The sequence below is a fragment of the Aplysia californica genome, unplaced genomic scaffold, assembly GCF_000002075.1.
Source record: "Aplysia californica isolate F4 #8 unplaced genomic scaffold, AplCal3.0 scaffold00001, whole genome shotgun sequence".
Lineage (NCBI taxonomy): Eukaryota > Metazoa > Mollusca > Gastropoda > Aplysiida > Aplysiidae > Aplysia > Aplysia californica.
In genome coordinates this window covers 1610616-1627686 of record NW_004797271.1, presented here as the reverse complement: position 1 = coordinate 1627686, position 17071 = coordinate 1610616, and the positions used below count along the sequence as shown (strand labels likewise).

At 40.0% G+C, this 17071-nt stretch overlaps 1 protein-coding gene across 2 annotated transcripts in view; it reads right to left on the bottom strand.

Annotated features, from left to right (window-relative positions):
* Nucleotides 1-17071, bottom strand: part of LOC101856139 (electrogenic sodium bicarbonate cotransporter 1) — a gene marked incomplete at its 3' end in the record, with an annotated part of 58274 nt that overhangs the window by 457 nt on the left and 40746 nt on the right. For both annotated transcript variants that reach the window (XM_005088815.2, XM_013080322.1), the window contains 13 exon segments: nt 738-914; nt 1546-1614; nt 3475-3600; nt 3885-4010; nt 4414-4578; nt 6906-7019; nt 8731-9162; nt 9505-9682; nt 11301-11434; nt 12174-12348; nt 12651-12754; nt 13939-14085; nt 16401-16649. In XM_005088815.2, the coding sequence (XP_005088872.2) occupies nt 738-914; nt 1546-1614; nt 3475-3600; nt 3885-4010; nt 4414-4578; nt 6906-7019; nt 8731-9162; nt 9505-9682; nt 11301-11434; nt 12174-12348; nt 12651-12754; nt 13939-14085; nt 16401-16649 (2196 nt within the window).

Sequence of the window (17071 nt, the reverse complement as noted above, 5' to 3'; positions counted from 1 at the left end):
AGAGAGAGAGAGAGAGAGAGAGAGAGAGAGAGAGAGAGAGAGAGAGAGAGATTCTCTTATTTTTAGACCCGCTATGTACACAATAAGGCTTTTTTAAAATGTAGGATCCAATAATCTCCAAACAGTGTGCAATAGCACGTTTAACAATCCTGCGGGAGAAGGGTGGCAGATCACACAATTACGAGTTATCTACAACATTGTCCTTTTAGTTGAACGTTCCGGATCGGTTATGGAATGTATCATTTCCCCATATTATTTTCCTAAGGTAAATTTCCTTTCGGCCCAGTATTCTTTCGGGGTGTCAAGTGTCACGTCCCCTGCCTTGAAAATGATCTACATTATGCCTAGTAGGGCGTTTGACTTCAGCAGCATAAAATGCAACAGCAACAGTAACAACGACAAGAAAAAGAACATTACCATCATCATCCTCAGCAACAACAACAGCAGAATACAACATCAGTACAAGTGACAGCAACAGCATCCACATAACAAAGACAACAACAATGCCATGAAAGATTCTATCTAATTCAAATCTATTGGTGTGGTTTGCTCCTTCCTCCCTATCAAACATGTATAGTTCTGATCTCTCCTTCTTCTCTTTGTGTTTGTTACTCACTTGTAACACCTCTAATCTTCGGCACGTATAAGACCTTATTGTGTTACAAATGCCATAGAACTCTTACTAAAACTAGAAATACTTTTTTAAAAACCCATTGTATTATGTCTATCTCACTCACCATGATAGGGAAAGCGATGGATGTTTCTTTGAAAGACTTGATGATCCAGAGTCCGGCCAGACACATGATCTGTATAAGTGTGAAGATGTGCACACGAGTGAGCTGCACGTGCCTAAGGTAGGCGTGGTCTGGCTGGTACTTGGGACTGATCAGGTACAGAAGGAACCTGTCAACGAGCTGAAGACGAGAGTAAATGAGACAGAAGCGAGTGAGTGATTGTTTGTTTGACTACGTATATGTGAGTATGAGCTGCAACCGAGAGTAAATGAGACTGACAAAACAGAAAGATAATCAAAGAAAATAAACATGTGCTGATTTTTGTGGTGAAAAATGGTACCCAATTGTTAGTGCAATGTGCAATCGTCACGGAACATAGTATTATACAAGATCTCACAAAGTCATACAAACACCATTGCTGGGCGCTCCCATGCAGAACCCTCTTTGTTCTAGTGACCACCCACCGAACACCATGTCAACAATGCTTAAAATCTTAAAATGTTTTCTGATCCCCATTTCATAAACCTCTCAGCCAAAGGGTCAAACCCCTCTTTTCATTATTTTAATAGTAAATTTGGCAGCAAACAAAATGCAGACTTTGTAAAGGTGTCATGACTCAACTGAATAAAATTAAATCAAACAACTTTTTTCTGGTTGTCGTAACTAGACATTGGCTTCTGACTATGGCCTACTTTTCTGATTATATCGGTACATAGCGTAAATGTAAGAAAGCATCGCATTAGAACAGCCTATGCAAAACAGAATATTGTCACATTTTAGACTGTGCACGAATGTATCATGAAGGTCCTACCTGCATACCGCTGAGGGCACGAACACCCATGAAAAGGAAGACTCCGTAAAGTACAGGAAGAGGAATGAACTGAGAAATAAAGAGTGAGAACTGTTCATGTAAACATCTGATATATTCATACAAACGCATGGAGAAAAATAATACTTTGATCTCTTGAATGAGCACCACAGTTTAGAAAAAAATCTGTCTAAAGAAAAGGTAAACGGATTTTAAAGCGAAGGACGCACAAAAAGATAATGGAGTACTGTAAGTATGACCATCCCGGAACAAGTGGAGATATAGTCACCGATGGTGGACACATGGTGTTGAAAGAAATTATGCTTATAGTTTGCCTGTTAGAAAACGAAAATACTGCTTTGGAGTTTGCTTGTTCATTCATAATATAATCCAACTTTTAAAGAAAGATGCAACTTTCAGATACAATACGTTAAAAGAATGTAGAAACTTAAAATTATAGTAGAAAAGCATGGTATTGGCGTCAATGTCGTTTTCAAAACAATGATGTAATATGTAAGGTGGAAACTCCGACGTAATATTCAGATCCAGTAGCAAGAATCGAGTTACGGAAACTCTCCAAAAAAAAGAAGTTCTAAAACTTACAATAATCGCTCCACTGCAGATTAAACCCTTAGTTACACGCACCACAACCTTGCTTTAAACATTTAATCGCGCTTACAACTCTTCGAAACAGGGGCGAAGGCTGACTTGTTTGACAGGGTAATCAAAGTGAAACGGGATCAGATATGGCCTGTAGATATCACACAAGAATCTTACTCGAGGCGGCGACTCTGAGTTGTGAATGAAAAAAAATCCGGAATTCATATTGTATGTTCAACCGCCAAAATAATCGGGAAAGTATCTTATTAAATATCAGTTCCAACTAAAATTAAATTTAACTTAAGATGTGAATACATAAACACAAAGCAAATAAGCAGAGATGTCAGTACTAGATCTATATGTTATAGATCTACCAGTGAGTCTAACTCTTTGGTAGAACATGACAATTATCATTTTTTGAATTTCACATTTGGCTGTTTTTGTTAGCCTTTCGCGGCCAGGAGCTGGTGTCATAATCGAGGTCACGATCTGATTATAGGACAGTAAAAAGTCGAGGGAAAAAAACAAGCATTTGAAGCAGTCAAGAGATTATTAGGAGTTAGTTCCCCTCACATTTGTGAGGTAGACTCGACCAGTGTTAGTTAACTTACATAATCAGGGCTTGTGATTGATTTTAACTGTGGCCCCAAAGGGGTGAACAGGGTATATGTGGTAATGAAACAGCTTTGACTGCTATGCACATGTTCCCTTCAACTCTATTGGTAGACTCTTCCAGCCTCACTTTAAGCTTACTTAATCAAAGCTTGCGACTGCTTATGGAGTGGCCCGAGAGGGGTGAGGAGGATATTTCTGTGGCCGTGAAACCGTTTTGAATGTTAGGCATACTGTTCATTGTTTATTACGAACGTCTTTTTACATTTAATTTAAGAGGTTTACGTTTAGGGATGAATTTGACAGCGACAATGTTTCAAAATTAGGAAGGGAAGCAGTGATTATTTGATTATATAGACACTTCGCCCCTGCTTCGAAAAGACATCAAGAGTACCCAACATTTCGGCAGGTCAGTGTAAGTCACACGAATGGCGCAGTCTTACACACATTCTCCCATCTGACTCTTACAGTAAGCCTGGAACTAAATGGGAGAAAATACACAAAATTGTAACATTTCCAACGTTGTAGCAAAGTTCATTTTGTGCTAAACAGCGTTAAACACAACGTAGTGGGTGGTTGGAGGGCGTCATTGGTAGGTAGAACATTTTTCTTCCGTGACTCTGTTGTTTCTATCGATTTGTATTGCGTTTCCCCTCACTAGATTAAAATGGCCGTTATTGCGACGACGTGCTGTACTCAAACACTAATTTATGCACTTACCTTCAAAACACTGGTCAGCAAGACCGACAACCCGCTAAGAATTCCAACGAGAAGGGCAGTAACTCTTTGTTCCCTGACACCAAGGAACTCTGGCTTCTCTCCCGGGGCTGTGCAGTCAGACTCAACCTGGATGAAAGAGAACATTTGGTGGTCAACATGTTGATAATAGACGTCATGAGACATTTAGAGATATACCCAGTACGTCTCAGGTTGGGCTAATTCAGTGCTTACTAACCTTGTAGGATCACCGCTTAGTGAGAGGTATTATATACGCGGACGGTACGAATATTTCAACGTCCCACGGTAGGCAATAGTAGGCCCTGGTTACACAAAGGTTGACATGTACTTGTCTAATCGATAAACCCATGATGTCATGAAGTACCTCCCCTCAAACATCATTTCGTACTCACCTTCAGACTCATGACGTGAGCGAGGGCAGAGACGGTAGCGGCCACATACCAGGGTAGGCCAAGCACGGACATCACCAGAATGAGAATAGCCAACACCAGCAGATCAAGGTGGTAGCCAAAGCCTTTCTGGAGACAAAATTTACATATTGTACAAAACTGGAGTAATCAATTTGAATTGCATAATTAGCCTATAATATATAGGTTCTAACGAATTATGAACAACAAATCATATAACAAAGATCATAACTTTAAGAACATCGCAATAAGAGCAATAACTACAGCCACAGCAAAACCCACCAACATCACCAACAATGGCAACAACAATTTTAAACACAGGAGCAACAATAAAAACAGCAACAGCAACAGCTACAACAACAACAACAACAACAGCAACAGCAACAGCTACAACAACAACAAAAACAACAACAACAGCAATAAGAACAACAACAACAACAAAGACAAACAACAACATTAACAACTCTACTACAACAACAACAACAACAGCAAAAACAACAACAAAACAAAATACCTTCAGTTTATGCTCTTTCCTGTTCACGATGACTGCTGTGATCTGTTGGTCCATGAAGATCAGAATGGTAGCCAAAGTGGCCGGGACTGCCGCGGCAAGACACAGCCACCAGGGGTTCTTGTCTGACATCGGCCCGATGAACCAGGGTCTGTCCAATCGGGTTGGCTGCAGGAGTGAGAGACCATTTGGAATTTGGATTTTGCCGCTGTCGCTTCTTTAAATCTTTCTTAACGTACTTTGTTACTCCTCAATTTCCTCGGAGAGAGAGAGAGAGAGAGAGAGAGAGAGAGAGAGAGAGAGAGAGAGAGAGAGAGAGAGAGATAGATAGAGAGAGAGGGGGGGAAAGGGAGGTGCAATGGGGGGGGGGGGGGTTAAAACACGGAACATAAGAAAGGTATTTGGATAAGAACAACAAAATATGACAACAAAGTAAATGTTTGGGTTGACATATTGTAATATGTGGCCTAGTGGTTAGGCTCTCAGACTCGCAACCGTAAGGTCGAGGGTTCAAATCCCGTCAGGGTCCCGACGTTATGTTCTTGGGAAAGACACTGTACACGAATTTTCTTCACTTAACCCAGGTGGGAATGGGTCCCCATCTGAAGAAATTGTCAGTTTGTTTGTGTTTGAGCTCTAAATAAGCTGATTGCACCATAAAATATAATGCTTTCCTTGAGGCTGAGAATGCATCTGAGCGTTTTATGATCTGCTGGGGTAATAATATAGTGTAAAGCTTAGAGAGCTTGCTGACGAGCAGCTATATAGCTGTATAAATGTTATTTATTATTATTATATTCATCCTGTTTCTTTTGAAAACACACCCACCCACAACACACACACACACACACACACACACACACACACACACACACACACACTCACTCACTCACTCACTCACTCACTCACTCACTCACAGACACAACAAATAAGTAAAGTAAAACAAAGAGCTGAAACAAAAAGATAGACTAAATATGACAATAGTAAAGAGTCAGAATGAAATGCACATCCTTTGGAGCCTTATGAGTTTGTTCTGCCTGGACAGTATCAACCATTCCACTCAAAAAAAATTTCGAGTTCCGAAACAACTAATCTAATCTTCTCATTCTTTATCAATAGCAGTTCACAACGGGTTTTCACCTTTGGAAGTTGTTCTAAGCCTAAACTATGGTTATATCTCTTCTAAAATCCATGATGACACCTCGACAAAAAATTGTGAGTGAGCAAAACATGCGACCACTCTAACATTAACGGTAAGCTCTCATGCCAAGTAGAAGCCGAATAATAATATGTGGGCCTTTCACTTGAGATGTTATGGATCTATTAAGCATGATCCTGTAAGATATTTCGTCACGTAAATTGTTGCCAATAAAACTATTTTTCAGGATATTATAGTAGTAGTAGTAGTAGTAGTAGTAGTAGTAGTAGTAGTAGTAGTAGTAGTAGTGGTCGTAGTAGTAATAGTTGTAGTAGTAGTAGTTGTAGTAGTAGTAGTTGTAGTAGTAGTAGTAGTATTTTGTCTAAAGAGCTTTCCAGGAAATGTAGCAGTTTTAGTTTAAGTACAGAGTACCGCTTTTCAGCAATATCGATGATGTTTATTTGCATCCAGAGACGCTTCACGAGATTCAGCGCTACATGGGGCATAGGCAACAGTAGGGAACTGCTGAGGAATACCTTTTGATGCTTAAAGTTCAGGGTACGTGACAATAATTCTCGTGGTAAGCAAAGCAATGCTTTTCTGTCTTCTCATTTCTTCAGAAAAGCTCAGAGCTGTCTCCCACCCCCCCCCCCCCCAAAAAAAAAATGTAACCAGAAAGAACCTTGGCACGATATTTCCCGTGTTTCGAGGCTTATGAAAATAAAAAGTAGTACTTACCGAAGATGAATCGCCCATCTCCGCTATCCATTCTTCTTTAATTCTCTTTACTTTCACCACAGAGTCAAAACAACGTTTCCGAAAAGGCATATAGTAGAAGAGTGCAAAAAACCTCATAACCATTTTTTAATAAAGTAAAAATCCAAATGGCTTAATGGGCTTACTGGACCTTTTAAATAATGCACGTGTTCTTTACGCTCTCATCGGCATAGTTCAGATTAGTTTGGTGGTGGGCCAACCCAGGTTCAGAGATAAAGCAGAACAGCCAAGGTACTCAATGTAAATCCATTCCACACGAGAATCAAATTCGGATCTTCTGCGGTGCGAAGTCAAAGCAACTAACCACTACACTTCGTACCATAGGCAAGCTACTAAGCCCAGAAAGTAAAGGTTTATAGGATTTTAAAAAACCGTTATTGTTTTAACAAGTTACCTATAGTATCCAGTTTTGTCTTGGGGTTTTTTCTGAGTGTTTAGAATATAAATTTTGACTAAATATTTCTTGAGCACATGCAACTAATACTGCAGAAAGACTGCAATGAAAATATTTTCAAAAATGTTGGTTTTAATACATTTTAACAGCTGACCACGGTTCGGCGTTTCACTGGTCCGGACTTACCCTGAACTCCTCTGGGACCTCCAGTTTAGGCGTGTCCACCCCGAGCAAAACGTCCACGCCCACCACGATGAGTATGGCGAGGAGGACACCGAAGTCACTGAACATGCGCCTGACCTAAGGAAGAGATCAGAGGAAAGACATAATTATTTTATATGTTATTCATAAGTCTTTATGTTCATCGTACTATGCTGGTCTTTACACTCTCAGTGTTGAGCTTAATATACAAATGTATAATATGTTTATTTGTAGGTGTGTATGTAATGAACAAATACATCTGTTTTCTAACTTGGGTCTACAATGTTACGAAAACTTTTCTACTGATGAGACTCGACATTCCTAGTTGTCATCTGTGAATGAGGAAACTGCTTGATTTATAGCATTCCAAATTTAGTCTGTAAGTTGTTATGATGGTCGTTACTCTATTGCTCGATTCACTCTCAGTGTTTTACGTAATGCTTTTGTTTTTGTGCATATGCAGTTGCAACAACCAACTCACATTTGCAGACTTGAGCGTAATCTATTTGTTCTAGTGTATAGGTAATCGTGACCATCAACGAAATATTATGTTTTACAACCTAGTTCTGAAATTGTACAAGCATTTTTATACTGCCTGCAGTCTAGACATGCGTAGTGTGATCTTAAAAGCTCATTCAATGCAGGCGTGTTTTTTAGTCAACAAAGTTTGTTATACATATATACCTACCTACCTACCTACCTATCCACCAACTTACCTACTACCAACCTACCTACCTACCTATCTATCTATATATCTGTCTATCTGTCTATCTATCTGTCTATCTATCTATCTATCTATCTATCTATCTATCTATCTATCTATCTATCTATCTATAAGTGGCATCTGGTGGATTGTAAAGAGGGTCGGTTTTGTAGTGACCGAACATGAGACCCCTCAAATTATAATGGGTATGTAATGATAGACACAAGACAACGTGAAATCATAAATAAATGTACAGTAAAAGTACGATAACATTGTTAATGACAATCTCACGTTTGAAACAAAGAAAGTCGACGTACAGCAGGTAAATACATGTATAATATGATGATTTGTGTCCTTCGGTCTTTTTGCTAAGCAAATTTGGTCGCTTTTAAAGACAAGCGGGCTAACCCTGATTTCCGTTGTTTTCAGAAATCTTGACCTACACTAAAAATGGGCATTGCCCTACCAATAGGAGAAGTTTGGTTTCATTGGTGTGTATACTTATATGGTTATAGAGAAAACTCTCCTTGTCTTTTAAAGAAACCGAAGAAGGGTCCAAAAACTTTAACTTTGATTTTCTCAAAACAGCATTTTTCGGGATACCGCCCTTGTTCTTAAAAGTGACCATTTTTGTCAATGACTTTTGGTTGAACGTTGATTTCCGAGCCTAATAGAGCCATACGTTCCTTTGTCTTGGCCTTGAACCATATCAGGTCAATAAGCCCAGTCATTTTCATTCTGTGAGAACATAACCGCTGTGGCTGAAGGGCCAAAACAATGAATATTTCTCCCCGCGGATGGAACGCCTAATAAGATAGAGCGATTAATTTATAGTCGTATTAAATAGTAGTAGACACCCAGACAAATCAGGATGCTTCTCGGGTTTTGTTTGGTTCTTCGTAGTAATATGACGTTTTTAATGGAATGCGTTGGTTTGTTGTTGTGTTTTCGCTTTTTACAATTTTTTTAGAAGTTTGGTTTTGATTTTAGTCAACAAAAATTGATTACTAATAAAGAAGTACAGGTGCGGATGAAGATACTATCTATCTATCTATCTATCTATCTATCTATCTATCTATCTATCTATCTATCTATCTATCCACTTACCACATTTGGAAAGAAAATACTATTCCTGAACTTGACCAGAGAGTAAGCAATAACAAATGTGAAGAGAAATTCAAGGATGGACAAGAAGAATACATCTGGTTTGTACTCCTTGCAAGCAAAGGGGGCCGGAGTTGTAATGGTCGTCATATTTGAGCCATTAAGGCCCATTTCCGAGCTCGTGTTGGCAGCCAGAGTAACCAATACAGAGCTGAGATTAGCTGCTGCTGTGCTGGTAAAAGGGGCCATAGTCGTGACGTCGGTGGCGTTCAAAAGCGATGACGTATTTATTCCTGGGGATGCGGTTGTGGTGAGGTTGAGGAGCTCAACGATTTGTGACGTGGTCGCCATACCGTCTGTTGTGTCGTCTGCTGGGCAGGCTGGGAGGTCACTTCCACCCAGATGTGCCGGGTATTTTGAGTTGATTTTAATGACCTGCGGGGTCAAATGGACATTTTTGTGTTAATTTCCTTTGCAAAAAAGTGGAACTGTTAAAAGATATTTGAATGGTGTAGTGAATATTATTTCTTAAGTGGCCTCCAATAAGGATTCTTTTAAAGATTAATTAAGACGGGTCTGTCTATATTCGTAAAGTTAGATAAATAGATAGATAGAGAGATGGATAGATAGATAGATAGATAGATAGATAGATAGATAGATAGATAGATAGATAGATAGGTACGTAGCATACGTAGATCTATATAGATTCAGAGAAGAAAGTATTAATGTAGGGCCTAAGGTGTCAAGATCGACGTCTACAGGATCGTTAAAACTCACCTTAGCAAAAGCCTCATAGATAAATATGATTGCAATAAGGCACGCAAAGCATTCTTCTGTAAAACGTGTGATGAAACGTGTCAAGGCCGAAAGGTCAAAGGCAACTATCAGCAGCAAGATGGACGTTGTCCAGATTCCTATCCAGACTCGAAAGGGCAGAAAATCCCAGTTCTGGTCCCTGTGAGATATAAATAGCAGTAACAAAAGTTTGCTCCCATAAAGTAAGATGAGAGGTTCGTTGGAAAATAATGAGTTTGAGTGTATGTATGTGTGTGTGTGTGTGTGTGTGTGTGTGTGTGTGTGTGTGTGTGTGTGTGTGTGTGTGTGTGTGTGAGTGAGTTGTTCGTGTGCATGTGTGTGAGTATTAGTGTGCGTCTTGGGTGGGGACAAGGGGCAGTTTCCCGCGATGACCATGGTCCCCGGATTTAACCAAGTCTAGATCCTTTTTGCATTTTATTTTCAACCAAGGCTTACCGGGCTTTCAGGCATTTAGTACCGATTAACCCTAACAAAGTCGTGGGCGAAAGGGTTGTCAGATCCCCTGTATAACTGATCAATGCTTAAAGAAGCATTAATATTCATGGTATAAGTGTTTGGATAAACAATAATTTAACGGTAGTGTCAGGCACAAATAGGCTCCGAAATTTTAGAAAACAATATTTTTCATATTTTTGCTTAGCAGGGTCAAACATATAATCTAAAGAGTGTAAAAAAGAATTGAATGAAGGGGAATGCATGAAACATCAATGCCGAATGTCCGTTGACGTATTCGTAGTTATATGTAGTATGATTAAAGAGTTCTTAGCCGTTCCTGTGGCATAGGCTCTTTGGGAGCTAGTATGTCTTTGCCTGAAACCATTGCATAATCTGTGGACGCCAGGTTAGGTCAGAGGGTAACGAGCCAGAGTATGTACACAATACACCTGTTCGAATTCCAAAAGGGACATTTTTAATTTGATCTGTCTAGGAAAACAAAATGCTTTACACTCGCTTTGTGAGATATGGTGATTTGGTACATGAGTAACGCCTGTACCAACACTATTAAGTTATTTAAGAGGAAGAACTCCGAATTTAACGTCCATCTCCGAAAGGAAAGAGCCAAATTTGTATTAAGTTCATTTCCCAAGGACACAATGTCGGGCCGAGCTGAGGCTCGATCCCCCAAACTCGCAATCTCTTGATTACGGGTCCAGTAGCCTACCTACTAGGCTACAATAGCCACAAAGAGAGAGGTAGATAGAGAGAGGGAGGAAGGGAGAGAGGAGGGAGAAGAGAGAGAAAAAGAGAGAGAGGGGGGGAGGGAGAGAGAGAATGAGAGCTGCTAGAGAAAGAGAGAGAGAGAGAGAGAGAGAGAGAGAGAGAGAGAGAGAGAGAGAGAGAGAGAGAGAGAGAGAGAGAGAGAGGGTGGAGTAGTAAAACGACTGAACCTAACCAAGGTCCGCGGACAGAGTACGGCGCTTTATATATTATATACATTTTTTTTGGGGGGGGGAGGGTTGACAAATTATAATTGACATAAAGACACACACACACACACACACACACACACACACACACACACACACACACACACACACACACACACACACACACACACACACACACACACACACACACACACACGCCGGCGCACGCAAAAGCAAATACAGCAGAAAACAATAACAATAATAACAACGACAGTAACAAAAAGTCAAAAGTGAAACAAAGCATCAAAACAAGATGGACTACATCCACAACAAAACAAGAGAACAAAATTACTTTGTAACATTGTTCAGATGATAACCATGATGTCTTACTTGCAGAAGTCAAATATAATGGTCTCTAGAACAAGCATGGGTCCTGTGGAACCGAGAATGTTCAGTGGCTGTCCAGCAAACAGGGCAAATACAACACCCGACAGAGCAGCTGCAAGGATACACTCCATGGTACCCTGGGAAGGAGAGCGTTCATGGATTAGCTTGTAAGTGCCACTCATTTTTTAAATTACCTTCTTATTCTGTCTTTAAGTGTAGATGTTTTGTACACCCCCCCCCCCCTCCTGTTAACAAAATTTAGGTATTTTAGGAGACGGGTTTCCAACCGTGCCTGACACATACACGCATCTTGCTTCATGATTCAGTGTGAAGATTCTCAATATGAACGGAAAATAATGAAATTGTAAATGTCATTTATGGATAAAAATATTGACATTTGCGTAAACAAAATAAAATCCGTTTTGTTTTCAAAATGGCCTAAAATTAATGAAATAAAAATTGTGTTGACAGTCCAGTGGTTGGTCCGACGTTGTGTACTTGGGGAAAGCACTTAAGACAAATGTTCCCATTTGGCATACTCCTATTGGAGTTGGATACTAAATTTGGGGGCTTTGCCTCTTATAGCCTTACAATATTGTCAGGGCGTAAGTTATACAGTTCCCCACAATAATGAGAGGTTTGACTTTTGGACACGTAGAGGAAGTTTGTATTTGCCTTGTGTGACTAAACAGATTATCTCCTCGCTTCTATATGTTCTTGAAGGATTTTTATAATTCTTTTTTGGAGATATCACTGAAGACCAAACCATGAGAATAATATTTGACAATTGATCTTCAATGGAAATTTTGCAAAGTGAGTTTCACAGTTCTTGGAAATGCTGGATTAAAAAAGGATAAATAAAAAGTAAAAACTTGCCATGTACTGATCTGTTTCTTGCCCAAGCAACCCGCCAAAGGTCACGTTTGGGGTCAGAGTGGCTAGGAAAAGGAAAACAGTAGAAGCTAAACACTGAACGTGCAGGCTGTCTTTGAAGTCGCTGGCGAACCATGGCAACTTTCTCTTCACATCGTCAATGACACCACCGAACAGCCTGTGGACACATCGAGTAGACATTGACCAATCACAGTTTTCGTATTTTGACAACACATAATAATCTTCTGTATTCTCAATGGTCTAACAATTTACTTGCCAATGAGAACGCTTTTTCATATTTCACTTCTTTGTTGCCATTTTCCAGCGTGTAATGCTCGATTTAATTACTGTCTGAGTTGTAAGCACAAAACAACTGAAAATACAAGTAGCTGTGCTTTTCCAAAAGCAGCACTCTTTAAAATATATAAAAGGCATTGCATTTGATATTATTATAGTGTTCAAAGAGTGGTCAACAGTTACCTTCCAGTTCTTTCCAAGCCTTCAATCTCCTCCTCATGAAGCATCTCCGTCTCCACATGCACTCGTTTCTCTTCCAGGATTCTTTTCGTAGGTCGACGGAAGTCCTGACGATCACATAATTTCTTTTTTTAGTTTTCAACATGTTTGGTGTAAATTTTAGAAACGCGACACTTGCAAAATTTAAAGTGTCACGCTCTAAGTGTAAGAAACATGATCCAACGAAAAGGCTAACATAGTGTTCAGTAGGCTCGGATTGCGTGTAAAGTGTAAGAAAAAGGTGTCAGTCATAGGGTCAAATTGTGCATTAGGTGGAATAAGCAGTATGTGACAAAAATGCTCAAAATGCACTCTGGATATACGAAGCAGTATACAATGTGTAGGCTCAAATTTGAATGTGGGTGTAAGAAAAGGTTTGTGAAAAAGAGGCTGGTACAACGCTCTTTGTGAGAGAGACATCGATTATGTATCTCCTAATTTGTGTCTTCCACACCTTTTTCAGTGTTCAGAACGCTTATTAATATTGCAACGCATTTTTCCGCCACAGTATAAGGATACACGAAATATTATTCTGCGTACATGTTGTCTGCCTCTACATGTTTAAAAAGCACGCTCTGTAGATTTACAAGTCTGAAGAATGAGTGACAGTCGATGACGGCCTTATGAGCAATTAACTATAAACAGGAATCTAGTAATAAAATAACCACACTTGTATTACTGCTATTTTAGGACAGCAGGTTTGGAACAATGAAATGTAAAACTATTGAACATTGATTTGAGAAAACGGCAGAACTGTGGTGGTCTCCCTGTTCCTGGCAATCCTTTAAACAATATCATAATTCTATCTCGTACTACGTTTTCTGGCAGTTTTTGTTGTGATTTTTTTTTTTTACTCCACATTCAATACAATTTTAGACAATTTAGGAGCCCGTTGCTTTGGCCTTACCTGTAAAAGTAAACACGGGTTGAATCAAATGACGTTTCCAAGCGCACGAATGGGGATACTCGCTAAAGTGATGTCCACATATAGGAGTCCAGCTCATCTCTTCTCCGTGCAACTGCAAAGGGTCTAACTATTTGATAACTAGCACTGGTCTTCGTCAGAAGTTAAATAACTGACACAAACCTTAAAAGCATTAAACAATGCTTTCCATGGAAATCCTAGAGTTTCATAATGAACTCCCTCGTGTTCCACGGTAGTTGATGGTATGTTATCAATATTCCAAACATGAATATTTGTGCTATTATGAGTTCAATAATAACAACTGACAAAACCATAAATATGTGTTACCTGAGGCGGCACCTTGGCAGGTGGTTCTATGCGAGTCTTGGCATCCCAGACTCCCGACGGAAGAGCAGTTAAGTGGTTAGTGAACTCTGTCAGACCAGCCAGGATCTCGAACCTGGTACTGCAATGGTCGGCCAGTTCTCGAAAGATCTAGGGACAACAGAACATGATATATACCAGGGTGGTCTAAAACATAAGGGCTGTGTGACCATAATGTTCTTATTTTCAACACTATTAGTCCAAATAGCATACTGTACAGGGCGCTGTTTGTAGCCCAGTATTCATTTCCACCTGGTTGAGGCTGAAGGAAATTCTTGGGAAGACACAACGTTGGCTCCTGACTTGGTTTGAACCCACAACCCTTCGGTTGCAAGCCGAACAACCTAACGAATTTACCATCGAAGCTACAAGTACACTAGGATCAAAGTTTAACTTGTACATTCTAAGCGAGAGATATCCCCAAATTTATACTTCGAAAATAGGAAATGGACTGGTTACATCGATAGAATGAAGCTTAACATAAGAACAAAATGCACTAAATGGACATCAAGAACAGGAAAATGATCAATGGGAAGACCTGAAAGAAGGCAGCAGGATGCCATCAGAGAGCAGACGGTTACAACCCAGATACGGAGAACAACTGATAAAGTTAAGTGGATGTCCCAAGAGAGCTACAACCTGCATTGGACGAACAACTCTTCGTTTTAAGCTTCACGTTTCAAGTTAAAAAGAAGAAATTAAAATTCATTCTTTAACAATCAACTGATGATTTAACCTGCCATGTGCTCTGTGTAAAACTAACATCACAGAGGAACGTCTAGTGTTTACTAGTATAGCTGCAACGTTATAATCAGTATAGATTGGAACGTGTTTTTTTTCCAACTGAAAGTTACCAAAGTAATGAAACCTTTGATAACTTAGTCTAGCTCACCGCACGACCGACTGAACCGTTTTGGAACTACGCGATCCAAAACATAGTAATAATGCGAAACAAGTAAATCGTATTAAGGTACTGTCTGCACGCAAGATACATACATATATATCAGTAGAAGTGCAGTCGTATACAAATTCAGTAACACTTACAAACAACGGTGCAGGTGACACCTGTGCTTCGGCTTTACTCCCCTCCAATCACCCAACCCTACTTCTATCTCACCACCACCCTAATTCGCCAACAAAGACACGCATAAAACGCATACAAGGATTCTTTCATCAACCCATCTCCTTGCCGGTTCAATAGATTCCATTATTCACTCAAGCGCTAAATGTATAATGATATGTCTACCAACGTTACTGTATTCATAGCAGATTCGAAAAAAAAACCATGTCCACTTCTCATCAGTATAACGTTAGTGAACGCTAGGACTACTCGGTCTACTCAAATGCTCTCTTTTACAGAAAAAGCTATTGAATTTTGCCCGGCGGCGGCCAAAGCTTACTCTTATCGGTTTTAGACCACCAAGGGATCTTCAACGTGCGCAATTTGCAGATGGGACCTCCGAGATTTTTCACCCTTGTCCGAGAAGGCTAGGTGTAGCTCCATCCTACCATAAGATCAGGGGTGTCGCTGAGTGAAAGCAGTAAGAAGGAGCCAAGGAGTAGCAGTAGAAAGGCTGCAAAGAAAGAGTCAGGAGCCAAGAGGATGGGGCAAAGGAGGTGACATGGGTGGGATGGGGGGGGCCGAAAGTGGAGACGTAAGCAGACTACAGAACATTGCTAGGGAGCAGGAAAGGAGGTGGGAGGAGACAACCTTTTTAAGAGAACATTTTCCATCTCTATGCGGATTCGAATCCGGGACCTATTGAATGAGAGGCGATCATCTTAACCTATAGGCCACGAGAGCCCCCGGCCCCAGATTGATTCCCGATCGGGGAGATTAATAGCGAGTACGTATATCTCGGTCCATCTGCTGGGTTTGTGTTTCCCTCTCTGTCCTAGTTAGCACTGACACTCATCATCAAAGCACACCCCCTATATGATTACAATTTTGTCGATGGTGACATAAAAAATCATTCGAACAAAATGAGATATGTGACTCAAAAAATACAACGAAATAAGGTACAGGTTTTGAAGGTACTCCTTAAAAGGTGTGACTGTTCTTAAAAGGGAAAATAGTCAGGTTCCTGAAAGAGAAAAGGGGGCAAGAAATTTTTAAAAGCCTAACACATTAATCTATACGAAAATATTATGTGTTTGTCTACTTATTTTTAAAAAATGTACTCGACTTCGAAGTGCACAAATTACAGTCGAGCCTACTTTAACGTCCACCTGTCCAAGACAAACACACACCCGTGCAAACGACCACTTCTACCTTTCCTCCTTGCGTTTTTATGATATAATGACACCGTTCAAAACGTCCTCCTATCTGCTATCTAGACCAACCAGTACTTGACAACACATTGCCGTCCTACACAGTATTCACTGGCATCAAATGTAAAGTCAGACACTTAACCTATAATTCATACCGGATCGGTCATCAGTGATCCCACGCATCTTCCAATCTCTGTGACGTCAAAGTCTGTGGTGATCTCAGGTGCCAGGCATACAAAGATGAATTGTGTTGCCAGACGAACTTCGCACAGCCATCCAAGATGGCGGCTCGGTGATAGGCGAACCAGCCCGATGAGAGGTCGACGCAGGCATGTCAGTTCCCCAATCAACACATTGGTGGCCACTGCGTTCTTGGGGATTTTTCGTTGTAGACGAACGTTTTTCTGAGAACATTAAGAATCAAGAACAAAGAAGCACACATTGATATTCCCCGCAGTATTTGTTTCTTACTGATTTCATTTTTTGATTATTCTGTTGTCTTTTGCTATTGCTATTGTTGTTGTTGTTGTTGTTGCTGTCGTTGTTGATGATGCTCTTCTTTTTCTTCTTCTTCTTCTTCTTCTTTTTCTTCTTGTAGTAGTAGTAGTAATAGTAGTAGTAGTAGTAGTAGTAGTAGTAGTAGTAGTAGTAGTAGTAGTAGTAGTAGTAGTAGTAGTAGTAGTAGTAGTAGTAGTGTAGCACGCGGTGTCTGAAAGGAAAAAGACCCATTTAAAGGGCAATAACTATAGGTCAAAAGTGCATCAATTTAAAAAAATTTGAAAAAACTAAATGTAACCAAATTAATGTATATTCATTTGTCAATACT